General features: G+C 44.9%; 1 protein-coding gene across 1 annotated transcript in view; it reads left to right on the forward strand.

Annotated features, from left to right (window-relative positions):
- Positions 1–8,255: 8,255 nt before the first annotated feature.
- The window catches only part of LOC148222977 (TOG array regulator of axonemal microtubules protein 2-like), a 33,198-nt gene continuing 22,178 nt past the window's right edge, over positions 8,256–19,275 (forward strand). The window contains exons 1-5 of the mRNA XM_088168645.1: positions 8,256–8,344; positions 11,548–11,741; positions 14,275–14,489; positions 16,033–16,193; positions 17,631–17,674. Coding sequence (XP_088024771.1) covers positions 8,256–8,344; positions 11,548–11,741; positions 14,275–14,489; positions 16,033–16,193; positions 17,631–17,674 — 703 coding nt within the window. The remainder of the gene's footprint in view (positions 8,345–11,547; positions 11,742–14,274; positions 14,490–16,032; positions 16,194–17,630; positions 17,675–19,275) is intronic.

The raw sequence follows: 19,275 nt of genomic DNA on the forward strand, positions 1-19,275 counted from the left end.
TATTTCAATGCCACTTTTAGACAGTCTGATAACAGTGCATCATAGCTTCAGCAAACAGAGCTGGTCGGCTGCTCTCCAGCAAGCACTGGGGGGGAAAGGAGAGGGGTAAAAGGGGGAAATTGCACTGTGCCGAGGAAAGCCAAGCGGTGCAGGGCTCGGGGGGAGGCAAAAGAGCTCAAAGGAGCTGGTGGGGCCTCCCAGCCCAGGGAACCAACACAGTTCTGTGGGGTTTTTTGGTTGTTTGTTTTTTTTTTTTCTCTTTCTTCATCCAGTAAATACCAGAAGCCCAATCTTTTTAAGCTGTACTGGCATCTTGCTTTCTGTCAGATTGCAAACAGTCCTTCTCATTATAGTCTTATCTCTCATTGTTTGTAGGCAGAGGAAAAAGGAATGATTCTATGAAAACAAGTTGTCTTAAGCCGAGGGTCTCTATGAGCTGGATGGCAGCAGTGGCAACAACCATCACTTCTTTCAATTACTGCAATACATTTCAAATCAGATACCACGCAGCTAGTGATTCCACGGCCATCCCATCTTCCCCTGCAGCTGCCCATATCGGCCTACCTCCTCCCACGTTTTGACAAAAATGCAGCTTATAGCAACAGGTTTGCAATGTCTATTTATTGTATTTTTTCAAACTTCTTCAGCTCTTCTCCCGTTTAGATATCATATCCCATAATTAATTTTCAATGTCTTTCCAAGCACTAAAGGCAATGCTTATCAGTATTTAAAGTCATGTGATGCCCACACTTACATACTAGGGCATAGTCACTGGTTAACACCTCTTCTTTCCAATCAGGCTTTCCCTGTCGACAGGCAACACTTTCTTCGCTCAATATATTACTTCCCATTTTCCCCCCTCTTTCTCTCTCTTTATTATTTTTTTTTTTTTCTCAGCAGCTCACCTGTATTCCATATACCACCGTTAATTGTGTCTGGACTCGCTGCTGATCCCGCCTCGACCTGGCTCCGCCCTGCAGGCACCCTGCAGTCCAACTGCAGATCACGTCCGGTGTCACCAGATGTCACTGTAGGGGTGGGCGTGAGACACAAATAGACACACTGCATTTCAGAAGGCTAGTATCTGTTTATTACAACAATGCACCATCTCTGATACCCTTTACATAGTTTACACTTTCACCATTGTTTACAATAAGTCAACATAACGGTCATTGGTGGAAAATTCGCCACCCTTATTCTTCCCAGGATATTTCTCAAAATACTTTCCACTGCTGCAGGGGTTTTTTTTCCGGGTTATCTTCTTCTCTCCTTTTTCTTCTTGGTCTCCATGCCAACAGCCTTGGTCAGAGAATGCTTCTCAAAACAAATCTCATTCATTAACCCTCTCTAACCCAGAGACCAATTGCGGGTCTCACTATAGGTAATGGCAAGGAGACATGCAGCAGCTGCCAATGTACATATTCTTATCCCTGCTGCCATTTCAACTGAGCTATACTTTCCACTAAGCATTTAGAAAGTGCATATTGGGTCATTTTAGAAGAGCCACATGTACAAAGATGTTCTTTGAAGATCAAAGAACAGAAGGGGTCAAAGCAAATCTGCACTTTGATTATACTCAGCCTCCTGACTTGCAAGAAGTCTCCTGAATGTGGGTCCAGCAGAACTTCAGTGTAATGAGATATTTCATGGGGCTTTTCCATGCCTTGGAAATATCAGCCAAACTACAACTGGTAAGTCAAAGTGAAAAATAGATGTCGCTTTAAAAAGAAAAGATCTTGATTTGAGGCCTTTGCTATATTTCACTATATTCCTAATATACACATTTGAACACAGTATTGTTAAGGAGTGTTAAAAATCAAGGAAGAAGAATCATAAGACTTTTCAGGGTTTCATTACCCTTACTAGAGACTAATCCCTTGATAGTCAGCAGGACAATATAAAATACCCTGTATGGGACAATCCATTAAAAATTCTATCATTTTATGAATGCATAAATATCAAACTTGTGTCTTTCCCACGGAGCAAACACTAGAAGATTCTGCACACAAGAAAAAGCCCTCAAATTCACATACGATCCTGACCACTGCATCCCCACCCTTGGGACTTACCAAAAGTGTGTCTTAATTCTGCTCAAAGACAAGATTATCTGGAAAAGCCTCATCTGAATTTCTTTGCCTCTTGCAGTGAAAACAGGAGGATCCTTTGGCCTAATAATTAATGACAACACTCGATGGACCCTGATCCATGCAGATGCAAGTCATCTCAGTTGTACTCTTCTTACCTAGAAAACAAAGAGCACCAGTATTTTATGCATGAGCACAATATACCATAAAGCCATATTCTATAGGGTAGAGGAGGGCTTTCAGAGCTCTAAAATGATGCTGTTGTAGGCTTGAGCTCTTCTTGTATTCTACATTTCTAAAAAAACATTAGCCAAACAATACTCAGAAAAAAAAATGACAGGCTGTGCTGGCATTAACGTTTGCACATGACAGAGATCTGATGTCTGCAAAGCATGGGATTGATGCCACTGCCCTCTATCCCTGCCTTCAAACTGGCATCCCTATACGTTCATTATTGTTTCCAATAATGACAAAGCATGGAGGCTCTTTTAGGAATGCTAACAATTTGTATTCATCCTGCAGACAGACCTTTGTGAAGAAAATGAAATGCTGAAATGAATGAGTGGATCAGTGCTCCTAAAACATCAGACTTAAACACAAAATCTTTCTTTTCCCTGCATGAGGAAAATATAATTCATGTGATTATTTTATCTAAAAATCACTTCTATTTTTTTCTAGGTAGGTTTTTTTGAAGTTATACCATACTATTTCACCCCCAAATGAACCAATCCCCTTTCTGTTCATATTGCATAGAACAAACCTGATTTTTCAGTTTTGTTTTATCAGTTGGGTAGATGGTTGGGGTGGTTTTTTCCAGTCTGCAGGATCAATGTGACAAATCTAATACTAGGCATGTATTTCTTACTTCTTAGTTTTTAAAAGAATATAATTAATGTTTCTATTTTTAAGATGAGAGATTCTTTCATTAATACCAAGACTAAAAGATCCACATCCTGAGGATGTTACACTTTCTCCTGTTGGAGAAATATGGCTTTTGAACTTTCTTACCACTAAACTGAGGCAGAGCTGTTGTAGTTTAGCAGCTAGGAAGTTACTAATGTCAGGAAAACAGGAAAAGGAGATGCTTTTGATATCTTATACTGTGGTGAATGCACAAGAATAGAGGATTGCTTCTTTAAAGAGCACGTCCTCCTTGCGATAAACACGTATCATAGTTTTGGCTTTTCACCAATATTAAAGTGGGTGCTATGTGTTGTACATTATAATGTAATATAAACTTTTGTGGGAGTAGCTGTAGTTGTGAAATAATAACTAATGCTTTTATTTTTGTAATTAACATTATTTGGCAATAGTGAAAATAACTCAGATATACTTGCGAAATAGCAGATGTTGATTTAGAGTACTTGTGGTTAACTTACAGTAACTGAAATAGCTAAAACCACCTGCATGGTCAGATAATATTTGGGGAATGGACATGATGAGGGCCCTGGCTACTGACACTATCAAGAACTGTCACCTGCTGAAACCACTGAGTCCTTGTGAGGAGGTGACACACGACCCTTAAAACCACATCCACGATTACATGCTCTAGAAAGGTGGGTCAGGAGCCAAACCATGCTAAAGAGTTCCTGGAACATGTACAGGAGTTCAAAGAAATGTTTGAATATGTATAACCTGTATGAATATGTATTTGACAGATGCAATTGCAAGGGTATATAAGAAGAGCTGCTATGGTTAGCTGGTGTGCCTCTGGCTGCAGCTACACACCCAGCGCTGTTACTTTGGCTTTATTGATTTTGTCCCTATTGTCCTTTACTAAATTTTTAAAAATTCAGATGAGGAGTGAGGGTCATTTTCTCACATCCTTGATGTTCAAGCAGGCAAGAGGGAGAAAGGCAATGAAGAAAGAGTGACACAAGTGTTTTCAAATAAAACATATTTGCTCTTCTTTTCCCTTTCTCCTGTTTGAGAGGCTCTGAACTGAATGGCAATCCTAGACAAGGCAAGGGGTCTCCCCACAGTAATTCAGTGCTACTACAGTGTGGGAGCTAAGAGAGTACTGTGGATTTAATCAGTATATGCAGTTTGATAAACAAGATGCCTTGGCAAGAGCAAACAGAGCTTTGAAAATTCCACAAGACTGCATAAAGACTGGCTGACAGGAAAGAAGATTTAACTAAGTAGAAATGTAATGTTTGTCTGTGTGATGTTTAACCCAATGAATGTAGTAAAAAAAATACTAGCCTTCCTGAAGATGTTATATAAGCATATGTAGCTCACAGTAAAATTCAGATTCTGATCATGAATCAGCAGTCCCTGTCCCTGTCTCAATCATTGACACCCCAGAGGACTGCATACCTTACTGGTGTGCTGGTGTTATGGACCAGTTTAAACCCAGAAGAGCAAAGAAAGCTAAGTCTCTGAGTACAAAATGCAAAGAACTTCAAAGGTTCAAAATACTCTTAAATGAGATTAAAACCAAACGAGATTAAATGTTGATGCCAAAGAATTGGTATCTTTTTAATTAATAGTGAAAGAGGCAGAGAGAAGAAAGAAAGCAAAAAATCATGAAAGAAAAGAAAGAAAGAAAGAAAGAAAGAAAGAAAGAAAGAAAGAAAGAAAGAGAAAGAAAGAAAGAAAGAAAGAAAGAAAGAAAGAAAGAAAGAAAGAAAGAAAGAAAGAAAGAAAGAAAGAAAGAAAGAAAGAAAGAAAGAAAGAAAGAAAGAAAGAAAGAAAGAAAGAAAGAAAGAAAGAAAGAAAGAAAGAAAGAAAGAAAGAAAGAAAGAAAGAAAGAAAGAAAGAAAGAAAGAAAGAAAGAAAGAAAGAAAGAAAGAAAGAAAGAAAGAAAGAAAGAAAGAAAAAGGAATAGAGAAAGAAGTGTGTGGTGGGGGGACAGGGAAAGAGTGACATGGTTAGGTGGAAGCATATAATCATTCCAGGGGTTCCAACGACATCTCATTTCTCCCTTCCATATGGTCTTCTTGTTGGTGAGGGTCCCCATCACCACACCACACTGGAGAGTATAGAATCCAGGGGATTAATACACGTTTTGGGCCACGTGGAATACCCACGTACCTCCCTTGCAGGGGGCCAGTTGGACACTGTCCCTTGGAACACTATGGATCTGTTACATCATGCTGCAGTGCTCTGGTGCAGGGTCTGGGGACTCCTTGGGGTGCCTTTGATGGGCCATGACACCCCCTCTGCTGTGGAAAAGCCTTTTCCCCGGGGTGAAGGGGCCCCACAGCTGGGCTGCTCTGCACAGCAGAGGATGGGCTGTCACTGCCTCTCACCAGAGTCTTTCTCGACAAGTGCCCAAAGCCTCTTTCCCCCCACCCTTCGGCATGAGAGTCTGTTCCAAGCCTTGCAGCTGAAAGCCCTGGGACTGTGGTCCCCACCCCGAAGATATTAGGCTTGTGCTTTGTGAATGTCCCCAGCCCTGAGCTGTTACTTTTTCATCAGCGAGTGATATAGGGCCTCAGTCAAAGTGTGGTGGCCTCCTCCGCAGCTTTTGTAATACAATTTTCAAATTCCTTCATGAAAATATTGAAGTCATAAACTATAATATTTCAGTCTCTGACAGCTGGGGATTTTGCTGTCCATCAGACACTTTTCTCATTTGCACTTGTAATCTGAAATGGTATCCACTAACAAGGATGTTTTTCAGTCTAGAGAAAATCTGGACTGATTAAAAAAAAAACCAACTAAAATAATCAAAAATATTTCTGCTGAATTAGGATTGGAAAGAGAGTATTTGGAAAGAGAGAGGAAAAGACTCTTCTTTCCTGTTATTGGTTACAGAGAACTTCCAGCAGTATTGTGATCCCAGGAGACATCTCTCTTTCATTTCCATTATGTTGGTTATATTGGATTATGCAGGGAATCTGGATCCTCTGAGGAACATGTTCCTTGGTTCTCACTCCTCCAAACCTCCCTCCCCAGCCCTGGTAAGGCTTTAGTTAATGTTGAGGTGTTTAACAAATTAATAGACCTCTATGCACTGTGTCTGTCTTCTCCAAGAACTTGTTCATACTGAAATATTGTCAGCTTCACAGCATGTAGAGGCAGAGGAGATATATTGCATGGTCTTAACATTGAGGAAAAAAACCAAACCTGTATTGACAAATCTATACCCAGGTTTGTATTGATGCTGTCAATAATTTAATGTTGTAAGGCAAAATTTGTTAGACTTTAAAAAGATTGGAGCATAACCTGTGGAGGTCTGGGGGCCTGCCAGAGAGATATCAATCTCCATGCCCTGGAAGGAAAGATGAGGAGTCGCCTAAAGGACATTTAACTCATGGAGACAAAAAGCTTCTCCACACAGTTCTTTGCAATTTTTTGTTAATGTACCCTAGTTTTGTTTTCCCTATTGGTCCTTGGCCCGGACCCCCTTGTTATCCCTATATGGCCTTTCCCTAGAATGTTCTCCCTTACCTTTATCCCCATTGGTCCCAGTTTGGTGCAGTGTTCCACCCTGGTTACCCCATTGGTTTTCCCAGTCCCTTACCCCACCTCTGTGCCACTTTCCCCTATTCCCATTGGACCCTGATCCCATGTTCCGCCCCTCTGTCCTCCTATATAAACCTGGACCCTTGCTTGTTTGTGATCTTCTATCCCTGGACCCCTTTGGTGTTTGGCTGCATTAAACCTCATCGGAACTCCATATAGAAGACCTCTCTTGTCTTTTTCTGTCAGCTCCATTTTGCTAGCTGTGGCTGTGTGGTCCTTGTGTGTGTTCGTGTGCCTGCCTGACTGCCTTCTACTAAAAGCACTTTTCAGGAAGGTAGCAGCACTCTACCATGTAGCATACACCACTTCAGTAACCTGCAACAGTCAATTTTCTGTGGGTTTCTCTCTGGCAGCTGGCTCTGGTTTGAAGTCCAGGCAAAGGCATTTTTTTGATCATTAACATTGCCCTATGATGGAGATTTTTCTCCTGCAATGGTGTTTTCTTGGATAAAACTGTCCAGGTATTGAGAAAATTAGTAATGTGTTTCAATCACACTTAGCAGATCTAAAGCACAGTTTCCCTTTGCTGTAATATATGGCTCTGGCTGTGTTAGACCAAAATGAGTTTAAGATGGATTTCCTGAAGGAATGGTTCATGGCATATAGTCTGGCTGCTGAACAGAATTTCTTAGGGTGACAGCATCCTCAGCCAATGCACTCAAAGGCTGTAACTGCTGGACAAAATCAGCATGAGAACATCCCCTGTGTATAAGCAGATGTTCAACAAAAAAACCCCCAACATTTTGAAGGGCTCATTGAAGTACAGAAAAGCAATCCCTGAGACAGGAGCTGCAACAGAATCCACGACTGTTGTCATTCATAAACATATGGTCTCATTATGCAGAGGCAAGAGTTGACACCACCACAACCATAATGAACTGGGGAAAGTCGCATAGAGATGTAAGGATCAAGCAGTGGGGAGTGTTATTCTTTCTCTCTTAATTGACAGACCCACTTGGGCTAAAAGACAGTTTGCTTCCTTCCAAGAATGTGCATTTCTCCCTTTGATTATTGCCTGAAATTTAGAGTTCAAACTTTCTGAATTCCAAAGGGGCAGTAGCAGTAAGAAGTCTTGTTTGCTGCTTAATTATGAAGAGTAGGCATGGATGCAGAGTGATATTGATCAACAAATGTGACCCATTATTGATCAACAAATGTGACTCTCCCTGAGACTTGTTTTGGATGCCAGTTCCCACTCACAGTTCCTGTTTTCAGGAGATCAAAGGCTAATTTGGCAGAGCTGAGAAGCTATGGGCTGTTCCTCACAGGACTGGCTGCCTATCAGCATCGCGTGCTTGGATGGAAACCAAGGCAAAGGCAATCTTTAGTGGGAATACCCAAATCCATTACAGGAGAATGTGATCAGAAGTATCTTTATGCCTTTATGTAATGCTGTAACATTGCACAGGACTAGCTGTAGAAACTTTTAATTTTTCCAAGAAAATTCATTTTCAGCCCCCAGATTTCAATTTTTCATTATATGTGACTGGTTAACGCTGCTTTATTCCTAACACAGTGTTAGGGAGGACTAAATATGCACAAAGGCTGATGGATTTTTAAAAACCTAGATCAAAAAACAAACCCCAAAACCCTAAAATATTTTGCAATCAGCAAACAGCAAGAGACTATTATATTTCTAACATTCTGTTGCAGGCTAGGGAAAGGGCGATCTAGAAGGCAGCACAGTATTCTCAGGCAATGCCACCCAATAAGTGCACCTGCACTGACAAACTGATCTCAGCTGGCTCTGCCCTGCCAGTCCTGCCCCTGGTGTCCTCGGACGGAGGGTAGGTGAGCAGATCACTTTTCTCAGCTGCTCTATGGCTGCATCTCTCTGTACATTCTCAGATAATTTCAGCACCTGGCTGAATCAAGGAGGGGAGAGGAAGCAGGAGTAGGACTTGACAGTACCTTTGTCTTGCCAGAAAAAAAAAATTACCTTTTTAAATAAAATTTTTCAATGCTAGGAAGTATTCAAGTGTTTTGATGAAGAACAAAAACCTTTTACCAAAATTCAGTATAATTTATGAGAGCACTCACGAGCACGTAAACAAATGTCTTGGTTTGAAAGCCATGTGTCTGCCAAGGGAGGCAGGAACCTCCCTTGGAATGGAGGATATGACCGCTTTCCCTCTGAATTATTATAACTTTGAAATTAAGGGACTTTCAGGCACAGATATGGGACAAGGAATAACAGTTCCTTGCTGGAATGTGTGTGTATAACACGGCAAACAAACAGCAATGCTAACAACAGCAAACAAGAAGAGAAATCCCAATGAAGTCTTCCCACCCTGGAAGGCGATTTCCCCTTGGTGCAGTTCCGGGCACAGCCGGCGGGGGGCGCTGTGGCGCGGGCTCGGCCTCCTCTCCCTCGCGGAAATGGCGGGCGGGCTGAGCAGCGAGAATGCGCTGCAGCAGGAACCTGGGAGCGGCGGCTGGCACTGCGGGGTGGGCTCACCTGCGGGAGCAAGCGAGAGGCAGCAGAAACTCCACAGCTGTAGCAGGGGCCGCGGAGTGTCCTGGCAGGCAGGGGGACAGTGGTTACAGTGTAGTAAAAACGGCGAAGCAGGGCCAGAGAAATGGCGGGGCTGGGCAGTGGCTGCCCGGCTCCCAAACACGGCAGGGAGAGGCGGGGACGGGCTCAGAGTCCCAGGGTTTCCCCTGAGGCCTTAAAAGGATACACCTGGGGCAGTACAAGAGCCTGGCCAGAGCTACACCCAGGATGGATCCAAGGTGGATCCCACTCATGAGTTTTTACACTTTATTTATAAAGTTTTGGTCCATTTACATATTGGGGGTTAGTTGCCCAATTACAGCTTCAGGTCACGAAGTTCCATCCTCCTGGTCCGCTCCCTTCACTTTGCCATGGTTTATGCTTTTTGGGTAATGATTGTCTTCGATTCTGAAGCTGGAGAAGGATTGTTGTGACTAACTCCCCTGTGAAGAGAACCTAGCAACACTTAATATGAAGTTCACAGTCCCACACCTAGTCAGCACAGAATCTGAGAAATGTGAAGCCTTAAACATAAGGCATCAGTAGAAAAGGACTCTTGAGACCTTTTCCTGTGGTGTGAGCCCAGGGAAGCAACAGACTCAAGTAAGAGCTGAGCTGGAAACTGTGCTTCAGGCTGTTTTTTGTTGTTTTTAGGGGTTCTCCACACTCACTTTAAATTTTTTTGTCTAGCTTTTTCCTGCTTAGCAGGTCTTCTCACTCCCTTTAGATTTCTGTCCAGCTTTTTGCTGCTTTTTATGGCTCTGCTGGCACGCTGTTTGTCTCCCCTGTTCTACACACACACGGGATGGCTAAGTCAGATCACGCCGTGGTCACCAGATATAATGCTGGATGGAGCTGTGGTTGCAGACAGACGACATGACTGTGATTCATGTGACAAAAAGCCTCTTTATTGTTCTGAGCCCTCCTTTAATAGAGGGTCTGGATTTCCTGGGCATCCACATGTGATTGGATAGGAGTTCGGATTGCTCAGGTCTCTGATCAATGGGTGTCTGCAGCTTAGGATGGAACGACATTGGGTGAAATCCCTGTTTGGATTTGCATAGATGCTATCATTGTTCACCAAGGGGGCTTACTTGTGGAACCAGGCTAATCAAACGAATCTCTTAGCTATGGCCGAATTACTTGCTTAGCTACAAGCCAGCTTGTGCTGTGACAGGAGTGTTGATCTGTTGCAGGGTAGAAAGATTCTGCAGAGAGATCTGGGCAGGCTGGATCACAGGCTGAGGCCACTTGCATGAGGTTTAACAAGGTGAAGTGCCCCATCCTGCACTTTGGCCACAACAAACCCATGGGAGGCTGCAGGCTGGGGGCAGAGTGGCTGGAATGTCACCCAGCAGAAAAGGACCTGGGGATGCTGGTTGGCAGTGACTGAACGTGAGCCAGCAAGTGCCCAGGTCGCCAAGAAGTCCAATAGCATCCTGTCCTGGGATATGCTTTAGTGGTGGCCTTGGCAGTCTTAGCAGTCTCAGGTTATTGGAAGAATTCTCTGGTCTTAAAGGTGTTTTCCAATGGAGACATTTCTGCAGCTCTAAGCGTCCATTCCTTGTTTTGAAGGATGCAGTCCCAAAAAGATCCTCATTTGTGTTTTTAAGGAATTAACATCTACCTTTCCTTGAAAAGAAAGGGAATCAGGCTTTAAATGCTCCCAAAACACTTTTATTCCTTGACCTTAAGCTGTGCGTGAATTGAGGTGCTTTTGTACAGTAAGGTTGGACCATGGGATAGCTGCAATGGCCCTTATTTCATGTTCTTTTCTGCTTTGTTTCCCAATGGGTGGCAGATTTGTGATTACTTGTCTTGTCCATTGAGTTCTGGCTTAGACTTGCTCATGGACGTGCTGTAAAATCTTAACTACTCCTTTTTCCTGAAGAAACCTTGCAGACTGGTGGGAATTGCTGGAGACAAGGCTTACAAACCAGTCTCCAGTAGGATTAGCTCAATGTCCCTACTTAAATCCAGGTATGCTGGTATTAGAAAGGAGCAGACAATTCAAACTCCCTTGCCCCTTCCCTTTTAATTTTTTAATAGCTCTTGTGCCAAGTCCTGTATCCCATTCAAAGCCTTTGTTATCAAAAGTCTGAGGAGATGTTCCTGCTGTAGCAGCATCTGGAGTTCAGTGGGAACAGCTCCAGAGCACCGGGTAGCACAGCAGTGGGCACAGTGAGAGACTTGCCTCTGCTGCCATGGGCATCCAGCCATGGGGAGAGCAGCTGCTGGGGCTTCCCCCATTCTGCCAACAGCAGTCTGCCTCCAACATGTGGACTGTGGCCGTGATTTTGACAGAATGTGGAAAATGCATGGTTTGAATGTATTTTTATGTTGTCTAACATCAGCTGATTGGAGCAGTTTGGTAGGCAGGATGCCCTGTGGGCAGGGCCATGGCAGGGATCGGTGGCTGTCACTTGCACTGGCAGTGTCATTTTTCCAGGCAGGCTCCTGGTACAGCTGAGGGGAAGGCACCAGCACCTGAATCAGGCCCAGCGAGCAGCAGCAGCACATCGAGGAGACCCTCATCTGCAAAGAGCCCGTCACCCCCTTTGCTCCCCCCATGGCAGTGCAAGATGATTCTGCTGCAGGTGAAGGGCTGCAGCAGACTGGAGACTCCTTCAGCCAGGTCTTGCTGCAATCTCGTTCCTGCCGCTGTGCTGGGAGGATGCTGGCCTCCAGAGGTGGTGTTGATGCCCAGGAATGCTGCTCAGCTCAGGGAGGCAGAGTGTGTACAAAAGCTGCATTCAAAGCACTGATTGTGAGCCCCCAGAGCCACTGGCAAGTGCAGCAGCTCTTCTTCATTCCATGCAAGTGAGAGCCCAGCCTTGGAGCCTGTCCCTGGGAGCAGGGAAACACTCTGAATATAGTTCTGAATTTTTAGGGACAGTCAAAATGAGAATCATTTTGAGGCAGGTATTGCACTGTTGGGTTTGGGTGTGCCTGCATGAAAGAAAGAAGAAATAAACCCCAGTCACAAGGAAGGAAAGCCTTGGCATGGCCAAATTACACCCTACAGGAACACTGATAACATTGGCCAACTGAATACTGGGGGCATCTAATGCAGAGTGCAAAGCTTCTTTGAATAGATCGGAGAGATGAGACATGAAGAAATAATTTTGCTGATGCAGAAAATGGGAACAGACCAATTGGTCCCTTGGCTCAGGCTTAGTTCTGCCCAATCAAGCACGATTAGTTTTAACTTCTGTGTTGCAGAGTATTTCAGAAAACCTGCCCCAAGCTATTTCCATTAAGAAAATTTTGAATTGTCAGGAACTGCCAAGATGGGAAATGTTTGGAGGCAAATCATGTTTATGTTGGGTTTGGGTGTCCCTGCAATAACGAAATCAGGAAATAAATGCCTGAAGCAGTGCAAAGGTGGAATGTTGGGACGGTCAATTTGTTCCCTACAGATATCAGCCAACTGAATTCAGGGGTCATCTACTGGGGAGCGCAAAGCATCTTTTACTTCCAACGTCTGGGCCATTGTTTGTGTCCCACAACTTTATTTGCTGTGATGAGAAATAAACAAAATCCCCAAGCAACAAGCTGCAATCCAGAACTGATTGGGAAATACAGAAATAAAGGCCTTGAAAAGTAGCTTTGGAAAGCAGCTACTTCGTAGACAGTGTCAAATCCTCAGGCCTGGCCTGGCCAGGCCTAGGGCTGGCTGCTCTTGGGAAGGGAAAGGGATGGAGTTGGGGCGGGGGCTCTGTGGCCATGGAAACGAGAGAACCAGGGGCGAGCGCGTCACAAAGGGGCAGCCCCGCGCTGGGGCTGTGAAGGTTGTGGTTGACACAGACACAGCGGCAGGAGACGTGTCTGGCTCTGCCTGTCTGTGCCGACTGCTGGCGATTGGAGTCACCCCACCTTGTTCTAGGGCTGGGCACCAAGCTCCAATTGCTGTCTAGTGCCAGAGTGCTTCCAAATACAACCCCAGATACTTCTTCGAGACAGAAGTACTGGTTCAAACATGGATTCGACTAGAAAAGGAAAGACCACAGAAGGAAAAGGTGAGGATGGAAAGGAGCTGAAAGGCCTGAGCCAGATGGAAAAAAAAGTCCCACCAGATTTCAGGGAAAATTGGTCCCTGTTGGTTAGTGTTGATTCTCTCTCAGAGTTGATGGCTAACAGCTACAGGTGTTCCTGCAAGGACACCCATAGCATCACAACATTCTGTCATCAGTTTACTCTGCTTCCTCCTTTTTGACAGTAGCCAAATCACTCATAATGTCAACCAGGTCAGGGACTGTGGCCACAGCTGACCTCAAATTAGACATGGTCATGAGATGCAAGATTCTAGTTCTTTCTTTGCCATCCATGTAGGGTCTCACTACAGATAAATTTCTTGTTTTTCCTCTGCTTGGTGGTTGAATCTATCACTGAGGAAGATATTCAAGTGCTATAAAAACAGCAGCAAGGCCTGCCTGTTTGCTGAGGTCTCTGTGGTTTGCAGGAATAGCAGTCACAGCTGTGTGGGTCTTTACAGGGTATTCACAAAAGGCCAATGTCAAGGAGTCTTTTTTCCCCTCTTATCATTTGAGGCTTCTACCTTTCCTTTCAGACGTGATAAACACAATACTGTTCAGAGGAATTAAACACAGGCTAGTTCCATGAAAACTGAAACCAAAGAAATTTTCTCAGAAATTCAAAAATCTCTCTAGTGCCTCAACCATTAGATGTGTTTATTTTGGGATAAAGGTGAGAGTTCACCTAACTCACTTGTTCCCTTATGAGCATGGCTCAGCCTCACACAGAGGTAAGGTGGGAGCTGGGCTGCTCTCTGGCAGGAGGAAGGGTCTTGTGCCAGCCTGGAGAGCCTGTGCACATTGCCAGGGAACAGTCCTGCCCTGCAGGTGCCCCCTGCCATCAGCTCTGCTGCTCCCAGTGCCCCGTGGAGCTGTAGGGTTGCTGAGCTGTGGGGCAGGGAGAGGAGCAGGAGGCTGCATGTGCAGCTGAGCCATTACTGGAAAGCACAGGGCTCTGGGCTCCGTGCTGTCCCAGGACAGCCCAGAGGCCAGGGTGTTCCCCTGGGAACTCTGTGCAAGGGGGGTCAGGGTGTGCCCTTGGCCTGCCTCAAGTGGCTGCTGGCAGGAGCATGTTTCCCTGTGCAGCTATTTAGAAGTTTCCAGGAAATGTTTTCCATGTAATATGGAGCTTCGGGTGCTTTAGTTTTGAATTGCTGCTTCTGTTACATTTTATGTCTCCACTTTGCAGGCCTAACTGGCTACCCTCTTGCCAAGAGGTTTGCCCTGGCAAATCCCGCTATGCTCCTTCCCTCCAAACTGTTGATTCCCATCTGGAAGGGCTCTCCTTCCATCAACCCAAACAAGATGTGCAGTGGAGAGAAGGAGAAAGGGAACAATGGCTCCGTCTGTGATGAGAAAAGTAGAAAAAGCCAGGACCTGAATTCAGTGGGAAAAGAACAAAAGGTAAAGAGACCAAGCGAAGACCTGTGCAGTAGATTTTCAGTTTATGTACTGTAAGCTGACCTCGCAGAACTTTTCATGTGGTATGAGTCCATGGAAACACCTGAGCCAAGGAAGAGCTCAACTGGACACTTCATTTCAGACTGTCTTTGCAAAGGGTGTGTAGTGCAGACTTCATGTCCTCAACCTGTATTAATACCAAGAGAGATCTTTAACTGGTTTCCGGGCTCTGTTGCAGCTTCTCCTCTGTCTTATGGCTCAGAAAACCCCAACAAACAGTCAGAGCAGCTAAAGTTGACCAATCTGGCCAAGCAATCTTTCTACATTTAGTAACCTATGACTGTCTGTGAACAATGTCTGTGTCATGGTGGTGTTTTCTGTGAAATCTGTCAGGTTGGGATGGAAAATGATGTTTGCTGGAAAACAGGCAGTCCTGCAAAGTCAGTTCCAGGTTGTCTCAGCTTCTGAGTTGTACAGCCATGGCCTTGTGCACAGTTGTCTCTGATGCTATTTCTAGACTTCATCAGCTACTGGGCAGCTGTGTGCTCTGGCATGGCTTTGTCCAGAGGGAAGGGATGGGAGGTGGCCATGGGGAGAGCAGCCCAGAGCCCAGCCACACGATTGCCTTTGCAGCAGGACCAGCACCTGCAGTTGTTTTGGGTTTGCCGTGGGGTGCAGGAGGATGCAGATGAACAACGGCTTTGAAAAACAGAATGTCCAATCAAAGGCGTGTGTACTTGATTTCAGCATTGCTGAGAAAGGGCCCAGTATATCCCTGACAGGATCTGCGTCTTTCACTGGAGTTTTACTGGTCCCAAGTTATCTGTTTAGCTGTGCCAGAAAGGATGGGATACTAAGGAAGGCTGTGCATCTGCCCCCACTGCCTCCATTCCCGTTCCTGGCCATGGCATGGCATCCTGGAGCAAGTTGGGCAGGCAGAGACCTTCCAGAGAGCAGCAGGGCAGGGAGCTGTGCTGATCCTCCTGAATGCCAGTGAGCCTGAGATGATGGAGGTGTGGGAGCTGGAGAGCTCTGAGCATCCTGAGAGTTCAGCAGCTCCTGGGCTGAAAGGCTGCTGGGGAACTGTAAGAGGGAAGGGCAGCAGCAGAAGAAATGAGGGGCTTGAGAAAAGCAGGTTTTGACATCCTGCAGAATGGCTTTGTGGAGACATAGAACGAGATCCGCAGTGGCTGTGAGGTGCCTAGGAGACAGAGAGAGAAGAGTGATCTAAACACATTACAATACCATCTAAAGGCCAGTGGAGGCAGAGGCACCCCTGAACATCTTGATGTCAAACATGGGGATTCCAGCCGGGAACGTAGCCCCACTTGCTGAGAAGTGGGCATGAGAAGAGAGGTGGCAAATCTGGGACATGGGCTCTCCCTCACCACTTCCCTTTCCACTCCCCATCCTGGGCCATGCTTCCCCATGTGTTTGACTTGTGTTTTCCTGTCAGGTCCCAGGTAAAAGCATGGCTAAATATCTTGAGCCGTAAATGGAGGAAGGCTGGATGCTTCATCTGAGCGATGTGTTCTTCTCTTTTCAGGTTTCATTGCTGCATCCCAGTGTTGGGGATATGAAGAAGGGGTTATTGGGACCTCCTCTGATTCCCCCTATACACAAGTCAGTAGATCCCCGTGTTGGCAGTGCTGCAGGGTCTCTGCTCAGCTCTCTGCAGCAGGATGTCCAAGAGTCCCAGGAGATGAGGTAAGCCAAGGTGACTGCTGCTCCACTCTCCTGTTCAGCTTGCTCTTCCCACCTTGTGAGGTTCTTTTGGACAGTCAACTGTCTCCCATGTATTTAAGGAAAGCTCTGTGTATTCCCCATTTTGCCCATCTCTGATGATCCAGCTCAATGTCAAACCCCACACCATATGTCCCAAGAGCAGAGGTGATGATGGGGAAGAGCAGGTATAGCTTAACAGCATCTCAAGATGGGTCCTCTGCTGGGCTTGTCTATTGATTCCCTGTGTAATGTTTGTGGTGTCATTGGGGAACTGTATTGCACGGGGCTGGATCCTACAGATCATTGAATACTGTGATCCTTGACTGTCTGCTTCAGCTAACACAAGAATATGTTTGGATAAATATTGGCTACTGGAGAGGTGTCTGCACATTCCAGTGTTGCTTCATTTACTTTTCCCATGGTGTGCCCACATTTCCTTTGTTGTAAAGAGGAATATAAACGCCCAACAAAACCCAGCCCAGAACTTAGTGGGATTTACAGATAGAAAGGCCATGAAAACTAGCTTTGGAAAGCAGTTACTTCCTGGGAGTAATTGTCAGATTCTGGAGAACACTGTGAGTTGCCAGCTGTTTGAAAGGAAAGGGATCTCAAAGTAAATGTCAGGCGTAACTTCCCTCTGCCTGGGCCTGCAATGTGAATTCAGGTGCCAGTTAAATTTTGGGGTATAGATGTACAATCCGATCAATGTTTAATAATGAGGTGTGGGATTTAAATCAAAAAGGGCAAGGTTCTAGAGAAAAAATATAGGACTGTACCTGATGGAAAGATATTGGTTGGGATATATGTGAGAAAATGTAGTTGTTAAGCTTATCTCAGTGATCAGAAGAAAGGAGTCACAGAAATATCATTCCAATTGAAAAGCTTAGGTAGGGCTTTTAAAGTGGAATCTGAAAACCCTTACCTATGAACTGGGTTAGAAAAAGCCTTTTTCTTCTAGAAAGGGCAAGGAGGTGGAATATCCTTCTCAGAATACAGCAGTGCTCTGACCACATGCAGCACGAGACTGGCACGAATAGAAAATGTCAAGCTTTGGCAGCAGTACCAAAGTAGCTCCCCTCCATATAGACTCGTGTCTCAGCTGAGCAGCTCTTGCTGCTTCAGAGAGCCTGTAGGATGCCCTTGGCCCCAAAAGCAGAGACAGCAGCATTGGGATTTAGGATGCAAGTTGAAGAATGAGTGCTGTGTTTCAGCTGAAGCTTGGCGAGCCCTGCCTGACACTGCAGCATCTAAAAGCTTAAGGACAGTTAGTCAGTTTGCATCTTGTTGGGTTTATGTGTTGCATTTCCTCCTTCCTCAGAGTGACCAAGCTAGGAAGGTTTGCATCCCTTCATGCTACACCTCTTCCCTCCCTTCTCTTTCTCATTCCTCATATGTTCTTTTGTGCTCTGTTTTCTCAAGGCCAAGAACCAACAGCAGAATCAAAGAGAAGTCCGAAGATGCAGGTAGGTACAGAGCATGTCTGTCCTAAAATGACCATTGGAATCTTGACTCAGAGGTGACGTTTTGAAAGCTTGGTTAAAAATCGTTGTGTAAAGAATTTCTTTATAATCTCTTCAACTCCTTGATTGGCTCAGTGGACTGTGCAGAGCTCACTCACAGGGAGTGTGCTCCGATGGGGCAGTGAAAATTCCTCGACTGTGCAGTGCTGAGTGGCAGGAGCTGGAGTGGTACCTTGAGTCTCTGGAAATACAACATAGGACAGGGAAACATTCCTCTCTATCCTGCACATGCCTTTTATTTCCATGCCGCCTTTCAAATGTTACAATTAGTAGAAAAAAGAAGGCATTTATTATGAAATGAGAAATATTCCCACTCCTTCCCCTTGTCCTTGATGTAGAAAACCTTTCCTTGGGGCACTTTCTGAGCTGGACCCTTTGACATGTGAAGGAGTTTCATGAACATTGTGTGTTTGTGCACTAGAGAAATAGGGAAACCTCCTGTGACAGAAAGTCCTTATGAATTTTCCAATTAAGGAGAAAAAGATTTCTAAATGGATGCAGCCTATGCAGGGTCTGAGTTTGTCATCCTCTGACAGCACAAGCCCAAAGCCACCTATGGCAGGTTGACGATGACAAATCTCTTGCCTGACTCTCTCTGTCTGTGTCAGTGTTGCAGGCTGAGGCTGGGGGAGGAGATGCCTTCTGCCTTGTCCCCCCATCCCTGCCTTGGCTGATCCCTGAGAAGTAGAATTGTGGCAGACAAAATGGGGTCTCTGGTGCATCTGTGTCAGCCAATGCTTTCGAGTTGAAAGCCTCAGTGGAAGTCTGTTGTTATTGTTTTGTGTTCACTGGGCATGTAATGATAGAAGAGATGAAATTTGAAGGGATAGTTTTGTTGATGCAGCAGAAGGGATCAGATCCCCTGGTCCCTTGGCTCCGGGTTGGTTCTGCCAAACCCTGGGTACAGCCCTTTTGGAATGACTCCTTAATTGCTGCTATGCAGCTGGAATGCTTAATGGAGCTAGGGACATGCATCACTTAGTAAGTATGGTGACATATTTTCTGCACTCATCTGGGGTAGAAATGAGGTATCTCACTTAAGCTTACCTGTCTCTCTATTATAACTGACCGGAACATTCTACAGGAGAAAAGAATCCAGTTTTAAGACTGTTATTCCTCTCTTACTGCTTGGCAGCCTTATGAATTTATCATGTGCAAAGCCATGTAATATTGATTAGTTCACTGAGCTTTAACAGCACTATTGGTGACTATTTTGAAATGAGCTGTCCTCTTCTATTTAAGAAAAGAAAATTTTAAGAAAATGTTGAATTGTCAGTATTAGACGAGATCACAAATGTTTTGATGCAGGTGATGTTTATCTTGTGTTTGGATGTGTCTGTAGAAAAGAAAGCATGGAGTAATTCAAATGGAAGAATGAAGCCAAGCAAAAGTGGCAATTTGCAATTGGATGGGCAATTTGTTCCCTGCAGATTAGGGTTCCTTGAATACTGGGGACATGTAATGGGGAGTGTAAAGCTTCTTTTACTTCTAACATGGGATGCCAGGGTTCATGTGTCAGCACAAATATAAGCAACCAACAAAAC

Source organism: Sturnus vulgaris, chromosome 8 (genome assembly GCF_052056855.1).
Source record: "Sturnus vulgaris isolate bStuVul1 chromosome 8, bStuVul1.hap1, whole genome shotgun sequence".
NCBI lineage: Eukaryota > Metazoa > Chordata > Aves > Passeriformes > Sturnidae > Sturnus > Sturnus vulgaris.